Here is a 22,011-nt window from a genome sequence, read left to right on the forward strand (position 1 = left end):
GAACTCACAAGAGCACAGGTTAAAAACAAGTGCAAAAATAAAAGTTGAGAGAAGGCGGGCAGTAGACAGGCAGCAGTGGCGTGTTCCTTGGCACAGCTAATCCTCTCCGGTTGGGCTCTCGTACCGCCGCCGGGAAGCCGGCTGGCTGTCCGCCCCTCCCGCGTGCACCCCAAGCTGAATGGCTCAGGAGAAAAGTGAACCCCTTGGTGCCCTGCTTGGACCTTCAAGGCTATGGTGGAACCCCTTTTGGGACAGCCTAAGAATGTTCCAGTGTCCTGCAGAGAAGAGTTGAAGATGCACTAACCACCAAAAGACAGGAGTGGGCTCAAACGGCTAACTCAGTGGAGCCAGACAGGAGACATGTGAGGCGGGTGCTCGGCTCTCCACGGTGCCCTGGCAGCAGCAGCCCCCTGCGTTCCTAGTCTGCTCTTGGGACCCTTTCTTGGGGGTGTGCTGCTCATTTTCTGAGACACCCACCCACTCATCTCCTTAGAGACATGCTGCTCTTACGCTGCTGTGCATCCTCAAAGCCCTGACCTGGAGTACAGCTCCCCAGTGTGAGGCTCCCGTGGTTCTCGGAACCAGGAATAAGAAGCTTTAGAAACAGCTTCACTATTATTATAATTACTATAATTTAGGATGCAATATATAAATAAATATCTACCCATATATATGCAATTAGATCTATATACATACAAACATGTACCTATATATAAACATTCACACATTACCATCAGCTATGGCTCTTGGGGTAAGGTGGGAGGTAAGCTGGATTGCAGAATTCTTTTGCTCTACTAAAAGGCTTTCCATAAATGCCTAGAAGGGAAGGGGACATGGGAAGCAGTAAGACTTCCTAACTTCCCTCTGTCAGGTGGGAACCCTAGGGTTGAATGAAATTCTACTGCCTGGCTACCCTTCTAGCTGGTGTGGGAAAGGCCTGCATTTCCTAACGGCCCATTCAGGATCCGAACTATGGAACCTCATGGTTATCGGGCACCGAGTGTCTGGGGACAGGGGTCAGGCAACTGCCACTTGTGACCTTCATTTTTTAACTTCAGATCATCTTTTCCATAAGATGACAGGAAACTAACGTGCTTCTCCCCATCCATCTCTGCCCGGCAATGAACCCGGTGATGAGCACTCGGGAAAAAAGCTCTTCTGTTCCTTTCCGGCTATGCCTTCGGCTTCCCTGCTTCATTTTTGGTCATTGACCGTATCAGATAAAAAGAGGATTCCTCTGGACAAAAACGAATTCAAGAAACCTGTAACTAAACTTCTCATGTCCAAGGGGAAAATAATCCCTTTTGGGGATTTCCTTGCTCTGCCTATTGTTCAAGCTTTCTCTAAAGTCATGGTGGACAGTACGAGGCCAGCGTAAGAAAATCTGTGCCAGGACCACTAACACGCAGTAGTAAGTATAAGCTTGGAAACACAGCATTTATAGATTTAAGAACAAAAAAGAGGATTTCTATATTAAAAGCACATTACAAACAGAAATACTGTAAACAATGTCCCCAAACACTAAATTAGGCAGCAGGTACAGATTTGGTTACCAGAGAAAGACAACACTTTAAAGCCGACCTAGAGTGGGTTCTTTGAACTGCGGGTTGTAATTGGGTACGGGCATGTTTTTTTGTTTTTGTTTTGGCAACAGCAAGAATTTTGGCATAAAAAGAAAAAGAACATAAAGGAGAAGAGAGAAATGCCACAATATAAAGAGGAGGCACAGAGTAAAAGCACAGCTGGGTCAAACACTGCCCAGTCATAGCTTTACCAGCCCTGCCTCCTGGGGACGTGGGTCTAGGGACGATGGCTGAGTTACACACAAGAGAATCAAGTGCCGTCATCATCGCCTCTACTGGTTGAGTGCACAGTGGAGGCGGCCACCATGGGCCTGAGCTAATGACTGTTCTCTACAACATACATTCTGGGACCCTGAAACACCTGAGCTTTCCCTTTTCTTCTTCTTTTTTTTTTTAGATGGAGTCTTGCTCTGTCATCAGGCTGGAGTGCAGTGGTGTGATCTCGGCTCACTGCAACCTCTGCCTCCTGGGTTCACGCCATTCTCCTGCCTCAGCCTCCCGAGTAGCTGGGACTACAGGTGCCCGCCACCACACCACACCTGGCTAATTTTTTTGTATTTTTAGTAGAGACGGGGTTTCACTGTTAGCCATGATGGTCTCGATCTCCTGACCTCATGATCTGCCCGCCTCGGCCTCCCAAAGTGCTGGGATTACAGGCATGAGCCACCGTGCCTGGTCACACCTGAGCTTTTCTGAAACTTTTCAAAAGGAAGTCTAGTTAAGTCATCAAAGCTTCAGTTTCATATTTAAAGAAGGAAATCTCTATCAAAGGAGAAAAAGGTACCTATTTCATGCCAGCCATAAAATACTGCCCATAATCCTGTTCCTTTTCTACCGAGGCTAACAACAGAGTGAGCTCACCGGGAAGCAAGGTGCCCTGGATTCTGAGCTGCCGGACTAAGATGTTCTGGACTCTGAGCTGCCGGAGGGTAAGCCCCTCAGCCCTGAGCTCACTGGCCTTTGCCACCCAAGCTGGGGGACAGTGCCTGTCATTAACTGTAAGGGTCCACACTGTGACTCCTTTGGGACACCACATTTTGAACTCCTGTGCTATACCAAGTCACTTTCTGGCTCAGAATCAAGAACCACGTGGACAGAGACGTCCTGAGCGCTCTGACTCTTTCTTGGTGGTTTTGCTCTTTAACCACACTGCCAACTCTCATCCTCTCTCCCCACTATGTAGAACATTCTTCCTCTTCTTCTCTATGGAACCTGTAATTCTTCAGAACTCCTAAAAACCTGAAACCCATTATACTTTCAATTAGATGGCAAGAATGGCAACTTCAACCAGATGGGAAAGTCAGCAAACCTGGCGTCATTCAGGAATAACCTAAACTTCATTGTGTTTAATTCTTTTTAAAAAATGTTCTGTACTCCAAACCCAAATGGAAAGTTTAGTTTCTTTTGAGTTGTTCTACTGAGTAGTCAGGTTCCTCAGAAAATCCATCTCTGCTGAAATAGGGCCCAGACTAATAAGGTGGTGCTCTCTCCAACTGAATGTACATTCTATAGCATAAAGCCAAAGTCTCTGCCTAGACCCCTTTGGTTATTTTTCTCTACCAGTGATTCTGCCTGGGCTCTGAGAGTGTCAGCTGCAAAGGCCTGTGGGTACTTCACGAGAAAGATGGATTATAAAGATCTTCAAGATTGTAGAAGGTTTAAAAGTCATTAATGGTTGAAACATGGCTATAAAATGTTGGTCCCACCTGCAGGGTACTTAAAAAACTTGCTCAGATTATAGTAAGGGCACGTGCAGTAGCAGAAGCTGAGTTCACCTGGCTTGGCTGGGTTCTCACGGCTCCCAGGGCACACCGCCTAGCCTCTGGGCCCATTTTCCCTCTCCCAGAATGAGCACCACAAGGCCTACATGAACCAGCTCTTAGGGAAGGGAAAGGAAGCAACTCTGGGAACCCTCACTGAAGGCCAAATGGGTAATTCTCTTGTCCCACCACGGAAATTCTATGACCATCTTTAATTTCTATGAGTTTTGTATACAGCTGCTTGAGATACATGTGTTTTGAACAAGAGGAAAGTGTGACAGACAGAAACACAGCCCTGCCGGCCCCCTCTTGCCACAGTGACCCTGGGCCATGAACCACCTGGAGCCGCATGTGGGACATTCAGAACACCCGGCAGTTTGTGGAGCTCTGGACGCATCTCACAGGCAAGTTTTACAAGTTGCTGAGAGAGGCCATTTTAAGGAAAAAACCTACAAAATTCTTCCCAACAGGCCTGGTACCCACAAACCCTGCAAGTCCTGCCATGCTATGACAAGAATAAATGTGTTTGTAGAGGTAGAGATGGTAGTGTTCACCTCCCAACACAAGGAAGTGGTCATGAAAGTGGGACAGGTGAGGGCTTGGACCTCATGAGAAGCCCAGTGGCCAAGGGGTCAGGACAGGGCATGTCCCATCATGCTGCAGGGCAGACAAGAGAGCAGCCACAGCTCATCCACACAGAGTGACAGGGAACAGGACGCAGAATCTTAAGTGAAGGTGAACGCAAAGCCAGACCACGGGCTTAATCAACACAGCTCCAGGCCGTCAGAGGAGCTTGGAAGCAAACTGCATGAAGGCCGAGTGGCCTTGGCCTCACCAGGGCGGGTGACAGGAGCGCCTGCGAGCTCCTGTCTACCTACACGGGACCCGGGCCGCCCTCAGGTGTGACGGTGCGGGATGGGGCTGAGGGACAGCACTTCACGGCTCTGCTGCCCACCGGACGGCCCCATCACTGGGCCACAGCCTGCCAGTGGAACTCCCCTCCGATTTGCACCAGCACCTCCGACAGGCCATAGAGAAAGGGGACTCCGAACGCAAGCAGCTGGCACATGAAAAAGGAGTCCAGAGGGTTTTGGGCCACTTGATGCCCGAATGAAGAAATGTTGCTTTGGAGGTGCTGGCTCATGCCCTTGGCCTTGTCACAGAGGCCGACGGAGTGACGCGCCACCCAGCCAAACAAGGAAGTGAGGCTACCTGGGGTTCTCTCAGTGGAGCCGGCCGCGGCGCTGGCCCGTCCGTTTGCGTCTGTGGTGACACCATCCTGCAGGGGTCCTTTGGTCTCCTATGAAAGTTCATGAGAAAAAGAAGAGCGACTCCGACTGATGCACTCAAATCCTCAAATCCCTAGAGGCACTGACAATCTGACAGGCTGGTTTTAAATTTTATTTATTTATTTATTTAAGAGACAGGGCCTTGCTGGCGCCCAGGCTGCAGTACAGTGGCATCATCATAGCTCACTGCAGCCCCGACCTCCTGGGCTCAAGCAATCCTCCCACCTCAGCCTCCTGAGTCACTGGGAGTCAAAGTCTAGATCCACCCAGGTGCACCTCTTCCTGCCAGTCCCTCTGCAGGCAACAGAAGCCTTCAAGGGGGACTGACAGGCAGGCGTGCTGACAAGGTGGCAGCCATGCTGAAGAGACTGCTGGGTTCACCTCGACAAAGACAGGTGGAGAAGCCACCCTCATTAAAAAGATAAGGAAAGAAAAAATTCGCAGACAAATAACTCACAGAACCAGTGAAAGGCCCCGCAGGCAGGGCGCCCTTTGGGTGTGGGGAGTGAGGGTGGGGCCACCAAGGGATCCTCCCGACAGTCTCCTCTCCTACTCTGCCCTTCTGGAGGAGGCTCTAATCATGTGGAACATGAGGCGGCATCACCCCTGTGGCAGGGTGTCCTCTCAGAAAGGTGTGTGTTGACGAAGGCAGATGTCTACGCAGCTGAGATGGAGAGCTGCATCATCTCCTGGGTCCGACTCAGGCGGCAGGTGGAGCCTTTACCTTAGCGAGGCAACCTCAGATCATCCATGAAAAGATGGTTCCCTCCCCAGCCAGGACTGCCACTGCATCTCGGGCCCTCCCCGTTCCCAGGAGAGGCAAGGCCGCAGGGGCGTTTGCAGGTTGGCCGCCCCCGGCCCATAGCCACACTGCTGCAACACCCACTGCTTCTCCCCCACTTACAGGATGGTCACCATTACCTTTCCAGACAGGGGAGCCACCGCTGGTCTCTTCCTTTGTGCGTACCCAGAGAGTCGATAGCAGTAGTGTGGCTTACAGTAGAATTTACCTGCAGACAGCAAGAGGCAGGGACAGAGGCGATGAGCCAGGCACGGATCCTGAACGTGCCTCCCTGGTCTCAGCCACTCCTTTCCATCTCCTCCAGCCTCACGAGGCCATCAAGCCACCCAGCCTTCCCTGGGCCCAGCTTTCTTGTCCAGAGAAGCCAGTTCCTCCAGGTAAACTTTGATTCTAGCCCTCCTCTCGCTTGGCCTGAAGGGGGTCTTTTCCTTTGGGAATGTGAAGGCCATTAAGCCATCACCCAATCAGTGCCCAGAGCAAAGATGTGAGGCCTGTGTGGCAGGGCCAGGAAACAAAGTGGCAGTGTGTGAGGAACAAAGATGTGGTCACATGAAACGCTGGGAGTAGCATTGCTGGGGAAACCAAGAATGAATACAAGTGCGGGGTGGAGGCGTGGAGGCTGCAGGGGTGTGGCATCGCCTGGCATTGGCTCTGACAGGCCCATCTCTGCTGCTCCCCCTCCCGCACCCTATCCCTAACCCCCTCCCAGTCCCCTCAGAGGGTCAGGATCAGCAGGAAAGGACATTAGAAAACAAAAAATACTGCAATGGACTATGAGTAAGATGGAACGGAACAGCATAGAACAGCATAGAACAGAACAGAACAGAACAGAATAGAACAGAACAGAACAGAATAGAATAGAAACCAGAGTGTACTGTGGCATGATGAGAATAAAACGTTATTTCTTGGAACTTGCACCTGTGTCTGGGTCTCAATGTAGCGTGCATCCCCATGGCGGGTGTGGTCAGAAAAACCTGCACACCACTGAACTTGGCTTTTCCCGTGACTCTGGAAAAGACTCTGGAAAGTCTCTTTCCCGTGACTTTTCCCGTGACACAGTCATTTTTTTCTGACTCTTTTTTACTCTCACTTAAAGAGCGACCGACGACTTTTGAATCTCAAGTGATAAACCCTACTACAGAAACTGTTGAAATAGAAGTAATCCCATTTCATTTTCCTCATTTGTAGAGAGTGCTTCTTAGACAAATGAGCTTTCCTGATCTCAAAGCTACAATAAGAGGACCTAAAAAGTCAAAGAAAATAAAGGTAAGATGGCATTCTTCCCTTTCCCTTTCCCTGATGATCTGATTATATCTTTCTTCTTTTCCTTCAGAGAAACTGACTTGTTTTACCTGCACTCCCTATCCAATGCTGAATAAATCTATTAGAAAGACACAGATTTTAAATAATTTTCATAATGCCTAGTATACTTTCTCAGATAGAATGTTTCACTGGCTACTGGCACTTGGCCAGGATGCAGAGACTCTACAGTGGCAACACCTGACAGCCAAAAGCCCGCCAGTCTTACCGCTTGTTCCTCCACCAGGGGAGTAGAGCCACGGGTTGTTGCCTGGAGCTTGGCCACGACTTCCTTTTCCCATCTGAATAAGCCACTCAGCTTTTGTAAATGTTGGCCACCAATAATTATGATAAGATAAGATGTATGAGTGCTTGGATCATGTGCTACTTGTTTTGGTCTGTTTTCTATCTCGTTCTTTAAGAAATACCCCTCCCTCCTCCATGAGACTGACAGGGGCTGGCAACCACGTGGCCTGACCTTCCACCACCAGTAACGCATGACCCAGGCCACTCGGCAACTCACTCCCTCCACCCCACCCAGGACAGGGTGCTCTGGGGACTGGCATGTGGCTAAAGGCAGGCTCGCTGGAGACGTTATGGGGATGGTGAGGGAGGTGAGGGAAGGGGCAGCTCTTCCCTGGGGACTGCTATCTGGATGGAAGCTGTAAAGTTAAGGCTTCAACTGTCATCTGCATTGGGTTTCTATTACTTGTAACCAAGAGCCTTGCTTATTACAGTATCAGAAAACTAAAATGTTATCATGGCTTTCATTTCTTCCTTCTATTTTTTTCCTACATTAATTTGCTTGTTTTTGCAAAAGTGGAATCCCAGATCTTAAACTATAACTCAATTGAACTCAACTGAATCCTCATTGAACTCTGCTCTGGTATCCTAAACTAATAAAGAAAAGAGGTTGACATTTCAGAAACAAGTCCTCCAAGCCTAATCAAAAAGTTCCAGCAAACTGTGTTCTCTAGGAAGGCAGTACAGATGACGCGAGCAATGTGAGCGCTAAGCGTGATCTCCGTTCCAACTCTGTCTCAACTGCTCAGTAGCCGTGTGAACTCATCTGTCTTTTGGAAAATGTCTCCTCCCATGGACAAGAACACAGTACCCACCTCATAGGTGGAGATATTAAATGAGGTGGCACAAGTCACGTGTACGCATCTCCCCATATCCCTTCCCAAACTCAACACGATGGCACTTTTTGCTTTTTAAATTAAAAAAAAAAAAAAAAAAAAGCTAATTTTAATGTTAACATTTGCCAAGTGCCAGGCACTATTTTAACTGCTTTCCATCTATCAACTCATTTAACCCCCAACAAGCTGGTGAGGCAGGTGCCATTAGTACCCACCTCTTTCTCAGCGAGGCACAGGAGGCCGAGCGACCTGCCCAGCGTGTCCCACAGTCAGTGAACTGCAGAGGTGGATGTGGTCCAGGATGCTGGTGCTAGAGCCTGCACTACCGAGACACTACTATGCTTGCCTCAGTGGTAAACCCAGCCTTGCTATGTTTTTAATTAGCTACGAATTGTGGGTGATTCAGTCAAGTGACTGATTCTCAATGGTCCAAATTAAGGAATCCTGATAACTGAATATGGGAGTGACTGGAAAAGGGAAATGGAGAAAACAGATGGCCACAGGGCAAACCCAGGGTCAAGTGGGCTGTTCATTCATTCATTCACCCAGGCCTGAGTGCCACTGTATGACAGCTACTGATCTGAACACCGAGAGCCCCCAGGCAAGCAGACAGACGGTTCTCCATAGACGCATGGATGAGACAGTGCGAGCCCTGCATGGAGAATCACACGGGTGCACTGGTGCCTGGGCAGCTGCCCTCTATCAAAAGAGCCAGACCCCTCTCTGAGGAGAGCCACATGGAGATGTGGAACACAGGCAGCTCACCCTGTGGAGACCAGGGGGTGTACCCCAGGAGAGGATACAGCAGAGCCACATCCTAAGGGAGCAGTGGCTTCATCATGCTTATGGGATGGAAAGACACAGGAGCAAAGAGTGCAACACACTGGGGGGCAGCCGACGGCAGAGGCTGGAGTGGACACGCAATGCCCTTTCCACCTGGGACAAGGTTGTGGGCTCTGTCTGCACGGCAGTGGCTAGGACATTGGTGAGATCCAAGTCACACCTTTTAAAATCCCTCCGGTTGCTCTGTGGAAACAGACTGGGGTGTAACAGAGGCAAGGAGACCAGTGGTCCAAGCGGAAGATGCATGGCTGGCTTGGAGGCTGCTGCAGGGATGGAGACAGTCTCAGGCTCGTCACTGACGAGGGCCACCCTGCACACACCACCTGTGGAGGTAGTGTGTGTCTCTTCTCAAGATGACAGGGAAGGGCCTGACACTAATTTTGAGTCCTTGTCTTAAGAGCTGGCAGCGATCACAAATGAGCTAGTGCTTTGCAAAAAAAGAAAGAGCAGCTCTGTGTTTGAGCAGACGGCATCCTCCAGAAAGAGCTGAAGACAGAACAAATAGCACCACAAGTAAAACACGGGGACATCTTCAAATATGATTCTGAATTTACTAGTATGGAGTTGGCAGCACGCCTGGAGTCACAATCCCTGAATATCTGACCTGGAATGAATCTCAGGTGTCATTTGGTGCAAGTGAGCTATTACTAGTTGTGTCAATTTGGACAAACAACATACAAGTTCTCTGAACTCAGCTTCCTGACTTCTAATTACAGTAATAAAAAGAGTTACCTAATGGGGTTGTTGTGAGGACAAAGGGCGTGATGTGTTGGGGCCCAGCACAAGGCCTCGGTTACTTCCTCCTGCCACAACCTCCCCAGCTTATTCTTTGTTCTCTGAGCCTCTTCAGTTAGATTTCTGAGACACCTGGCAACTTGGATAAAAAACAGGCTAAAACTTCAGTTCCTTCCTGGCTCTAGTCCATCTGTCCTCTGACAGATGAGGGGGAGGACTGTGGAGGGGCTAAGCTGATGAACATTTTATCTGGGTTAAAATTTGGGGAGCTGGTTTACAACGGCTGTCTTCTCTGCTCCAGTGTTAAGAATACTGCACTCAACCAGGCTGGCCTCATCCTCTCTCGGCCTCTCACTGCCACCCAAGCTCCCGCCAGGTGCGCACCTCTGCCCTCTACTCAGCCACCATACCCTTCTCTCTCAAAGTCTAGCCAAGGGTCAGGGAGGTCATTCCAATATGCTCTTGAACTTCACAGATTTCCTCCTCCCCTGCGCTGCTACAAAGCAACAACCTAGGCTGTGTAACCGAGCCTTTCGCTGCACACAATCGTGTCGCCTGCTACTCTTCATGGGTCTCATCCCCATAGGACAGGGAGCTCCTGGAGGCACACATTACACTTCTGCATCTTTCACAGAATGCAGCAAAGATGCGTGCACACCCATGGGCAAAAGTACCCATAGATCAATCAGCTGCACCTTGCGACATCTTTCCGGGCAGACTCCACAGTCAGAGGCTAACTAGAACACCCTGAGCATCAGGGACAGCTGAGCGAGGTTGGGTGGCTCCCCCTGTCAGGCTCCATCCTTGAGATCAAATGAGCTATCCAGAGAGCAGGTGTGTGGGAGAGGTGGCACAGAAGACTTGACAGCAAACAATCTGCCTGCCTTATCTAAACAGCGTCCTGATTCTTCCATCCTTCCCCGACTTGGGAGTGCTTTTCACCAACATAGTAGAAGGGCCAGGCACCATGACGGGAGTCAGCCTTTCTCGGCTCACCTCTCTGGGCTCCTTCCTTGCTCCTTCTAACAGAGGTGCCTGTTTGTTCACCCTCAGGACAGCTGAAGTGACTAGGTCCTAACTGCATGGTATCCCTCTGCTATATGACCTCACTTTATAATCTCACAGTCACGCAATCTTCTATCAATGTCAGGGTCTTTATGCCACCTTGCAAAGATTACTGCCTCTCCTATTAATCTAGGCCCCCTCATTACTCTGGAATCTATAAGACTGCCTCCCACGAAGTCCCTCCAGCATCCTATAGGAATGGGGCTGGGGGTCATCAATGCAGGGTCCTCAGATGGCGGCCAGCCTGCCTCTGCCCATCACGATGGCTGTATCGTCTGTGTGCGGAATTCTCTACTGTTACCTTATCGAGGTCTTTTCACTGTAAAAACTGGCAGCACATGTTGCCAAAGACCAGGCCTTGAACACCACAGTAAATCAGATTCAGGCCCTGTGCAATGGTTCACAATCCACCAGAGAGAGATCAGACAGATGCCAGAGAGGTGTTAACATGGGCCACCCTGCAGACATCTCCAAGAGCAAAGGTCTGAGAACCCAGGGGCCTGAGACCCAGCTTCAACTTGCTGTCATCATCAACCTTAGGCAAAATATGTGACTTCTATGGACGTGCAAGTCCCCTTCTGTAAAGACAAATAACCTGATTTTTATTGTGTTCCTTTTATCTCAAGTTCCCACCCTGAGGTCAGAAAGCAAGTAAGTGTTCCTGAAGTCAGGGAAATGACTTAGGTAAATGCATGCCATTCTCATCAGCCTGGTGACGCTGCGAAATATTGGTAAGTAAGAGTCTTAGAGAAAGAGCGATGGAGGGAGAGGGGCAAGAAAGGCTGGGAGAGGCATGATGGAAAAGACGCACATGGAATAAGGCAGGAAGGGGCCCGAAGGCGCCCAGCTCAGATGGAAACACTGTCCAAACACAGTTTCTCAGTGGGGCCGGAGGCGCGGCGTGTCTCACCATCCTCGATGTCGTAGGCGTAGGCTGAAAGGCGCAGGGTGGTGGCGCAGTACTCGCACTTGAAGCAGCTCCGGTGGAAGAACTTGCCCTCGGCACTCAGCCTCTCCATCACGTAGACCCGCTTCTGGCAGAAGTAGCACGTGTCGCTGCCTCCCAGGTTCTGTGGGAACTCCTTCTTCATGGAGCCCTGCAGGAGGTGGCGGGCGGGAGGAAGGGGAGCACCTCAGGGAGTGCCACACAGGCCCTCCTAGAGGCACAGCCTGGCGAGAGCAAAGCCAACCCTCACTAAGGGGTCTGCTTTGAGACAGATTACTAACTGGCTACGGTCAACTGTGCTCTTGGCTCTGCCACAGAGTGACGGCACCACCACAGTCACTGCCTCCAGGCGCTGACAGAGAACACTTGGCACAACCGCGAAAGCCCGGGCCAGCCTGCCGCTGACGAGGGAGCCAGCATCACAGTGTTTCACACCAGACTTGAGTAATGCTATGATACAGCCTGGCGACGCTGGGAAATATTGACAAGAAAGAGTCTTAGAGAAACAGCAATGGAGGGAGAGGGGCGAGAAGGGATGGGAGGGGCACGATGGAAAAGACGCACATGGAAGAAGGCAGGAAGGGGCCCGAGGGTCCCCAGCTCAAATGGAAGCGCTGGCAGAATTCTGTTCTGAGGGTAGCTGTATCTGTATCTATTCCGTGTTGACACAGTTCACATGAATATATGTGGGTCCCTGGACTCACACAACTGCTGCAGTCTTATGAATTTGGTTATCAAAACCCAGACAACCTCAAAAGCAATTACCGCATAGCATACACGGGCTACACAAGCTATAAGTGACTCAGCACACAGGTGTGTTTCCCATAGCTGTGCTGGGTCTAGCTACACAGTGCCTGGAGGCATCTCTTACCAGTTCCTTCTTGTCTAGAAGGGCTTTGGGTTGTTCTTTCCTTTGAAGCTGATTGGCTATCTGCTCAGCCAATGAGCTCACTCCGCCCGTGTACATCTTTATATACTTCTATCGGTTGAAGATTACAAAATGACCAGAATGAAGGGAAATGAGAAGGAAAAAAAGACATAAATTAAGAAGACACGGGAAAAAAAGAAATCTTTGGGAAGTGCAATTTGAATACAAGGTGCAGCAGCAAACCATGCCAACACAGTGCTCACAGGCAGGGAAACCGGGTGGAAGAAAAACATCGCGTCAGTGTCCACACAGGGGTACCGGCACAGGCAGGACGGCTGCAGGGAAAGTGTCTTCCTCGGGAAGAACTGGGTCTCCCCCATCTCTGTGGAATGCACAGTTCCAGGGAATGGTGGTAGAAGGCAGGGCGAACGCGCACAGAGACGGGCAGGCAGGGCCTGGGTCCTGCAGAGCTGGGCTGTGTTCACAGAACTCGAGGAGCACCCCCATGCACGCAGCGGTGCCCAGGCTGACCCCGCCTTTCATGGTCCAGGAGGCCATCTCCTCACTCAGAAGGAACCATGCTCACTCCTGCACAGGCCACCTCTGTGTGGGTAGCGCACATCGCCATCTCTTCCTGCTTCCTGATGCTTGACCCTACAATGCCTGCCACAGGCAGTGAACGCTCCCAGGCTGTTTTGGAAGAAGCCTCTCAGCCCTTTCTCCCTGTTGATGTTATTGGGGGTCTGAGGGCAGCATGATGAGGCCCGTGTGGCCCATCCAGGTGCTGAGGCCAAAGCCTTCTACACTGGGCTGGGCATGTTGGCCACGAGGTGTGGCCATGCAGCCAAGCTGCTCCACCAGCCCAGGGAGATGGGAATGTGTTCTAGGCCAGGAGGGATTATTTTAGAGGTAGAAGAAAGGTAAGAGAAAAAAACCCAACCAACTCAAGCCTCTTTCTGGCAACACTGAAGAAACCATAGGAGAAACTTCCACGTCTCCATCGTGAGCCGCCCTGCTCACACCTAAGCTGGGTGCCCAGGCAGCCCCGCCTTGACCTGTCCCAAGAGGAAATCCTCTAGAGACTCCCACGATCAAGTCACCCTTCCACGTGGAGATGGCCACGCCACCATGTGGGTGATGCTCCTCTCATGAACTTCATGGAGTAAGGGGGCTCCCTGCCCCCTGGGGGAACCTGACCCTAATTCTGACTCAGAAACTCACCATGAGCCATTATCCTGGGGATGCCAACAGCCCCCTTAGGACATGGCCTGAACGGACAGACGCATAAGGCCTCATGTGAGGAAGAATCACAGAAGCACCGGGCAGGGGGAAGCAGGTGCTCGAGGGGCTCACAGATACACACATGACGAAGCCGTTCTTGTGGCTCAGCTCAAGGCTCAGCTGAACTGAAGAAGCAACTACAGATTTTAATTCAAAAATAAGATTCCCAAGGATTGGTGCCATTTGCCCATTAACTTCACAGATTATACCTATTAGTGGTCAAGACAAACACATGGCTCTCAGATCTAAACCTTCTTTAGGGACACTAAAGAAACTGAGGCTTGGGACAGACAGACACCAGGCAGAGCTGAGCAGATAACTTAACAGCTGACACTGAGGGAGCAGAAAATGGCATTTCTCTCATTCTGCAGCAGACACAGGGGAGTGTGGACCAGATGCCAAGTATGAGGCCAGGACACCAAGCCAGCCCTGGACCCTCACTGCTCAGCCAGGACCCTTCTCTCCTGAACTAAACCATCTGCGTTTAGTTGAACTAAACCTGGGGCTGCCCACGCAAAGGCATCTGCCACATTCAGTTCTCAGCAAGTCGGCAACACTGACAAGCTTCCCTGCAAGAGAGGTGAAGACTCAAGTTCTATTTGTTTCTGGCATGAAAAGCGATGCTTTCCTTCTCATCACTCATAAAAAATAGCAGAAATGTGGCAATTGCGGGATTGATCCCACTGCCCACCATACGTGTGCATATGCTACCACGCACATAGGCATCAACCCAGGCACGGGAAATACCAGTAGGAGCGGCAAAGAGACCTTCCAATCTCTCTAGAAACTCGCTACAACTGGACCAGCACTACTTCAGGTGACAGCTGCGTTCATTCCTCAAATGATGACAACAGGCAGCCAGAATACCGCATCGTCACCCCTCCACTGAGGTGATTTAATTACACTGTGGTTCCTACTTTGTAACACATATTATTTTGGAAGACATGTGAAGTTAAAAAAGCCAATGGCTGAAAAACATTTATCATTATTTGATATAGTTGAAATAGGATCAAAGCGGGTTCACATGAACAGACCTGGATGTGTCAGATACAGATGGATGAAAGCCAGCAGCCACTTTAGCTGAGGAGTGTGCCACAGACCTCACACACGAGATCGACACAGGCAGACAGCAACACATGCAGCCGGCTCCCTACAGGAGACGGGCCCAAGTGAGGAACACTGCAGCCTCCTGGGGTACGTGACACTTGCGAAAGTGACATGAGTGGAGGCTGCGGAGGGCAGAGCTTTAGTGAGTCCTAGGCCATGCTACCTGTCGGAGGGAGTCGGAGGAGGGAGAGGCGGGGCGGGCAGAGGAGCGGAGACTAAGAGAAAGCTCCCACTGGTCGACAAAAAATCGACGAGGAGGTTCAGGCTCTGGCTATAAAATACAAGATGGAGAAAAACAAAAGTAAAGGAAAGGTTAAATTAAGTCACACACTGACCTCTGAACATAAGATGGTTGGCAGTTGTAGAGTCTTTTACTCTAGACCTTTATCTAAATACCATGTGTAGTAAAAAAAAAAAAAAAAAAAAAAGTAGCTCCAGAAGCATAAGTGGCCCATGCAAGGCTTCCGTTTTGCTTTTAACTGTCCTTCGCTCATGCTTGCAGCAGCGCACGCCCTGGAACGCGGTCCCGCAGCTGTGGGCCGCCCGGCACAGCCCCGGTCTCCCTCTGAGCGCGTAAGGCAGCCAGCAGGAGGGGCAGGGGGGTGGCTTGTCGACTCACATGCTCTGTGCTCTGCCGAGAGCAACCTCCAGCCTGAGCTGGGATTTCTCCAGGGCAAAAAGATTCTCCTGCCACCCTATCACTCCATTGGCCTTAGAAGTAGCAGGCAGCGGAGACAGCAAATCTAGAGTGAAGCTCACTCCTTCTACAGAAGGGCCAGGAATGCAGCATCTCTTCCTTCCGCTTAGTGCTCAGAGGCTCCGCTTGCCAAAGAGCCAGCTGAATCCCAAGCAAAGATGAGGAGAAAAGACTTGAGCCCAAGTCCTCTGCAGACTGCACATAGCACACGTAACAAAACTGGGCAAGGGTCTCCCTTAGCCGTGGGCCCATGCAGCTAGGAACTCAGTCCCCAGAGAGTGAGGCAGTGACTAAAAGCTTTGGCAACCAATAACTGCTTCGTTTCCCACCAGGTTCAGAATGAACTATTTACAGGTGGGAAGGACAGCATTAAGTCATGGTGCTAGGAAGCCCTCTGCTCCTCCAACTCCAAGCCAGATTGGTCACACTCCCTACCTCAGCCACGTGCACTTCATAGCTCCGTGGGGTGGCGACATAGAGTGGCAGTTACCTGGTACTTCAACAGCCTCTGCTTGAGACACTCAGCCAGCTCCTTGGCCCTGGGCTCAGCAACACAGGCCCCAGAGGGAGCTGGAGAAGATGGCTGTAAGCACCGCCCCCCAGAAGGAAGCAAGAGGGAGACTCAGTAGCCCCCTGGGGGGCAGAGCAGTCAGAGCCAAGGGGAGGAGTGGGGGACTGGGTAGAGGTGGGGCAGAGAGGGCGAGTACACGTGCAGGATTATGGAGGTTAGGGAGGTTATGGAGGTTAGGGAGGTTATGGAGGTTAGGGAGGTTATGGAGGTTAGGAAGGTTATGGAGGTTAGGGAGGTTATGGAAGTTATGGAGGTTAGGGAGGTTAGGGAGGTTATGGAGGTTAGGGAGGTTATGGAGGTTAGGAAGGTTATGGAGGTTAGGGAGGTTATGGAGGTTAGGGAGGTTATGGAAGTTATGGAGGTTATGGAGGTTAGGGAGGTTAGGGAGGCTAGGGAGGTTATGGAGGTTTTGGAGGTTATGGAGGTTAGGGAGGTTATGGAAGTTATGGAGGTTAGGGAGGTTAGGGAGGCTAGGGAGGTTATGGAGGTTTTGGAGGTTATGGAGGTTATGGAGGTTAGGGAGGTTATGGAAGTTATGGAGGTTAGGGAGGCTAGGGAGGTTATGGAGGTTTTGGAGGTTATGGAGGTTAGGGAGGTTATGGAGGTTAGGGAGGTTATGGAGGTTAGGGAGGTTATGGAAGTTATGGAGGTTATGGAGGTTAGGGAGGTTATGGAGGTTAGGGACGTTATGGAGGTTAGGGAGGTTATGGAGGTTAGGGAGAATGGCAGCAGAGTCCAAGAAAAGAACTTAAGTAGTATCCTCAAAAGTATCCAGCCTGGAGCCCTGCAGCGAGGAGTGCAGAAACCAGCTCAGAGGGAAAAAGAGAGAAACATCTCTGCAAGCCTTATTGCCTCCTGAGCTCAAAACCCTAACTCATCCTCTCTCTGCACCACAGCCCTAAACTTCAAATTGTTTCTCACTGCCAATCTCTCCTATTCAACATGCTCCCCTCCCTTCTTCTTTTTTTTGAGACGGAGTCTGATTCCGTCGCCCCGGCTCTGTCGCCCAGGCTGGCGTGCAGTGGTGCGATCTGGGCTCACTGCAAGCTCTGCCTCCTGGGTTGATGCCATTCTCCTGCCTCAGCCTCCCGAGTGGCTGGGACTACAGGCACCCGCCACCATGCCTGGCTAATTTTTTTGTATTAGTAGAGACGGGGTTTCACTGTGTTAGCCAGGATGGTCTCGATCTCCTGACCTCGTGATCCGCCTGCCTCGGCCTCCCAAAGTGCTAGGATTACAGGCCTGAGCCACCATGCCTGACCTTCCCCTCCTTTCTTCTTTTAAGCACTGTTTCATTAAACATTATCAGCATCTCATTAAATATGCAATCCCCAAAATGGAGGGCACTGCCCTGCTCAATGAAAAGGGCTGCTTTTCTTTTTGAGGGGACACAGCCTGGGAAGAAGGGAGAAAGAGGCTGGGCACACAGCGCTGTGGGAGAGCAGCCCCAGAAAGGGTGAGCACAGTGGGGTGAGGCCATGAAAGGGGGTGGGAAAGACCCCCACCTCCAGCCCAGTCTCCTCTCCCCGACCCAGCACCAGGTTCAGGCAGCACACACACTGCGCACTGCCAGCCTGGTGAGAGGGCGCAGGAAGATGGCACTATGATTAGCTCCTATCGGGTCCGAGGGGTAACCTAATTTACTGCTTGGCCATAACTGCATTTCTCAGAGAGCAAAGGCAGAAGGGAGTTAGAAACCAAAATGGCTTTTGTGAGATTAACAACTAGAGATGATTCTTCCCGCTAGCTGCAGAGCTATACCCACTTGGAGATCTTTAAGGGTAGGAATAACAAGAACAAAAGTTTCATAAAGTAAGCCAGCTTCTTTAACTGGGCATCTCAGCTATCCCTCACATTATACGATGGCCAGCTGCAATCAGTAATTTCTCCCCTCAGTTTTTCAGAAAAGACTAAAGCTTTCCACGGGTACAGCCCCATTTTGCCATCACCTACCTTTCTCCCCCTCATTCTCATCCCACTGGAAAAATCCTCACGCTGGTAAGAGCTTTGGCTCTCTTAGGATTTCCACTTCAAGATCCGTGACTGTTGAATGCCCCTTGAATACTGATCTAGACCTTCTCCCTAAGAAGTTGTATCCGACAGTCCAATGCTACACCACTCTACCACTGGCACATAGTTTGGGGGTGGAAATAGTATGGTCTTGGAAGGGGAACAGTGGGCAGAAATGGGAAGTCGTTAAGGCCCTTTACAAGAACACACACATTTAGGATCAGCATCCCATCTGAATGCCAGATGGGTGACTGCTTTACAGTGAATGCTATATGCATTGGTCAACACTGCTAGCAAAAAGAATTCTGGCTCTTGGCTGGGTGACAAGAGCGTGCAAAAAGCAAGGGGAGGGGGCTGTCCCCCACAACCCTTCCCGCTGCCCCACCACCACAGCGTGCCCCGTGTGCTTGGCTCTCAGCATCCCATGCCACGGGTTCATGCTCTTTTACCCTCTCATGGTGGGAGCTCTGCTTGCCACGGTTGTCAGCATCAAGATCCCTGTATGTCTGTTGGCAACAAAGTAGAAACTTAAGCTCCATGCATATCGCTCTATTTGGACCTACTAAACGACAGTGGGAAATTCAGGGGCAGAAATGCAGAGTTCAACACATATCCCCTTCCCCTACTAATCCCATCCCCAGGTAACCATAATCCCATCTGTATCAAATCCCATGACACAAGGCCGACTTTCTGCACAGCCATTCCGCCCCCCACCGGCCTCCGATGAGGCCAGCTACACGGATCAATAAAGAACTATGGTTAGTACAACGGTGGAACAAGCATATTTCTTTCACACAGTGGCATAAGATCAGAGGCATCAAATGGAAGGTTTAGAAGGAGAGGCAGGTTAAAAGGGTGACACATTCCACAATGAGACATTTTAGAAAGCAAAGGTGGGGAGGTGGAAATTGGCTAAAATAAATGACTAAGACAGCAGTCCAGAGGAAACTCCAGAGTGGGGAGTGGTTCCTGAATAGGAGCATCGGGCCAAAGCATAATTTATTAAAGGGAGAAGTGAATGTGTTTTTGGCGAATGGACGGGAAGGTATATGTGAAAGGGTAGAGACCTGCAGGTAGGGACACGGCCTTGCTCATCCGAGGAGCCAGAAGCAGCAATCACAGGACCAGGGAAGGCTGCTCGCATTACTCTTTGGCTGGCTAAGGGTTCACCTTACAGCCACGTGCGGGTGGAAAAACAGCCCCAAGGCCTCTGACGTGGCTGCTCCTATCTAGCACCCGTGAGCATAATGTCTCTGTGGGCAGAGGGAGGCCGGAGCGTAGCCCCGGTCCCACAAGCCAGATTCGAGTCTGGCTGCATTGCTTACTATGTGGCTCAGACACGTGACACGCCCTCTCCGCCCTATGCTTCAGTCTCCTCCCTGGTAAAACGGAGCCAGTAACAGCACCTGCCTCACAGCGTTATTGTGAGAACTGACGGAGACACAGCTTGAGAAGAACTGAGCACGCTTCCCAGGCGACAGCAGACGCTGAGGACGGCTAGCTCTCGTGTAGATGAAGGCACCCAGCTGCTGCAACGGCTCAGCTCTGGGAACCATGGACACAGGTGGGGCCTTTAAAATCAGTCACGTTACTACGGTCACACTTTAAATAGGCCACCTTAGGTGGGAAAATGCCTTTCCATAGATCCTGCTGTTGAAACTCACATTTTATAGAAACATATCATGAAGGTCAACAATGCCATCCTACAAACATGCTGCAGACACACGCCTGCTGTCCTCACTGGCCTGCTGTCCTCACTGGCCTGCTGTCCTCACTGGCCTGCTGTCCTCACTGGCCACAGCTGCGGCTGGCTATGGGGCCGCTCCCGAATGCTGTGCCTGGCGTGCGAGTGCAGGGGGGAGGAGTGTTTGTTGGAAGATGCCAAACGGGCAAGAGGCAGAGCTCCCAGAATCAGAAGGAACGAAACTCACGTGGAGAAGCCCTGCGGCAGCGCCCAAAGGCCTTACCCCACCTCACTGTGCAGCGAGAGAAAAGGGCTGCCTTCAGTGGGGTTTTAGAAAAACAGGCTGCTCTCAGGCTCCTGGGCCTCGGATGCGTGACAAACATCAATTACAGCTGAACTTCTAGTTCATGGTGGGACAGTCGTGTTTCCATGATGTGGGTGGGACTGACCAGGGTCAGGTATGAATGTAGGATGCACCATCCTGAGGGCCATAAAAGTTGCTTCCACCACAAACGGTTTCTACGCATGGTCTTTCTTCTTGACAGTTATTGCTGGTAAGAGGGAAAGTGACTTGGTCTCTGCACTAGTCACCTACACAGACAGGCAGGCAGACAGAGACAGGAACACGGAGCATGCAGAGAGGATCACCTGCTGGCCGCCATGTGCCCGACAGGGAGGTGGAGTAGGGGGAGGAGACAGGGTGATCACTTTTTTGGGGCAGGTCCGAGAATACTCCTTTTCCCGTTGCTTTTACACCAACAGACAACAAACAGAGAGAACATTATTCAAACAGTGGCCATGTGGAAGCTGGTTCTGGGAGGACTGAAGGGTGTTTGTCAGAAGCACCCCAGGAGGCCTTTCCTTGCCCCTCCATCCTCAGAGGGCAGCCCAGTGGTCTCCCGTGGGCCCCCACGTGGGACGTGCACCTTCTGATAGGCACAGCCACAGGGGTGATCTGCGGGACTGGGGAGAACCAGCGGTGCAGCACTTTCCAGGTGCCAGGGAGCAACAGTTTTCTCAGGGAAGTTGGGGATACAAGAAATAGGCTTGTTGATGAGTAGAGAGGGCAAACAGGCCAACCACTAAGAGGGGACACAGAGACCCCCTCTCAAGGGCTTGGTCACGTGCATCCAATGCAGCGAAGCAGCAGCCCCTTCAGGGAGCAGCTGTGATAGTGGCTGGCACTGCTGCCCTCCTCTCAGTCCCTGCACTCACGGAGGCTCAAAGGGCTCCAGGAAACTAACAAGGAAATGCAAGAAAGGCAGGAGCATGACGTCAAAATTAAACGTGTCTCACTAACATTTGAATGCCATATACACGTCCCTGGCTTTTCCCTCATTTCTGCCCCCTCCACCATATTCCCTTCGAGAGTCTGTCTACAATTTACAAAGCCGCTGGTATTTGAGAAACAATCACACATTCCCAGGCCTCTCTGATACCTGCCAGGGAAAGTCTCATCTCCCTGTGCCCAGGTGACCCACGGGGCAGCATGCAGGGAGCGGGGGAGCAGGGAAGCCACAAGGCCTGGGGAAACAGCCCCGTACTCGCTCAGAGCTCCCATGACAATCTACTTCCAAACTAGGGCTGGTTAACGCACAGAGCTTGCCTTCAGGATGTGTTTCTGAGATCAAAAGGCAAAAGGGTGGGGAAGGGAAGAGCCACAGTGTTTCCAAAGCAAGGAAATAAAGAGAAGCCACTGGCAGGCTGAGCTGCTATTATTTTCCCTCTTCCATACGATGACCTAGGCTGAAGCGGGCCCTTCTGTCAACTCAGCTATCACTGTCCCGCCAGGCAATGCCCTCCTGCCTCTGAACCACCTCCAGAGAAGCACCATGAGTCACAATGGCGTGCTGCCAGTCAGCCCTGCTTCCTGAAGGGAGATGCGGAGGGCCAGACATGGGAGGCATCAGACGCAGGGCCTGGGTACCACTGGAGTTCCTCTGTCCCAGGCTTCTGCAAGTATCTGGCACTGCAACTCCAACTCTCTTTCAGGAGATAAATTTAGAAGGCCCAAATGCATGATTTAGAGCTGAGAAAGTTCTATGTGAATACTATACATTTCACATGGACATAAGAACTGTGAGTTCTGGTTCACAGTGCTACCTCCCTGTCACCTGGTAAATTCGCAAATCCCTACTGGATATCCCCTGTACCAAAGAACCTAACGGGGTTCTCACCGCTAACGATTTCTCACCAATCAAGTCTCATTTACACATTTGCCCAGCTACTGTCTCCAACTGTAATCTCCGGTGCCCATCCCACAGAACCTGCGTTTGACTTTCATGGTTCTATTCTACTGCCCATACAGCCTGCCAGTCTCCTACCCCACCAC

At 51.0% G+C, this 22,011-nt stretch overlaps 1 protein-coding gene across 13 annotated transcripts in view; it reads right to left on the bottom strand.

Moving 5' to 3' along the window:
* The window catches only part of MICAL3 (microtubule associated monooxygenase, calponin and LIM domain containing 3), a 234,570-nt gene that overhangs the window by 72,097 nt on the left and 140,462 nt on the right, over positions 1-22,011 (bottom strand). For all 13 annotated transcript variants that reach the window (XM_054470576.2, XM_063662754.1, XM_063662758.1 and 10 more), the window contains 3 exons: positions 11,426-11,612; positions 5,554-5,642; positions 4,556-4,643 (listed from right to left, as the gene is read on the bottom strand). In XM_054470576.2, the coding sequence (XP_054326551.2) occupies positions 4,556-4,643; positions 5,554-5,642; positions 11,426-11,612 (364 nt within the window). The remainder of the gene's footprint in view (positions 1-4,555; positions 4,644-5,553; positions 5,643-11,425; positions 11,613-22,011) is intronic.

Source organism: Pongo pygmaeus, chromosome 23, assembly GCF_028885625.2.
Source record: "Pongo pygmaeus isolate AG05252 chromosome 23, NHGRI_mPonPyg2-v2.0_pri, whole genome shotgun sequence".
Classification (NCBI taxonomy): domain Eukaryota; kingdom Metazoa; phylum Chordata; class Mammalia; order Primates; family Hominidae; genus Pongo; species Pongo pygmaeus.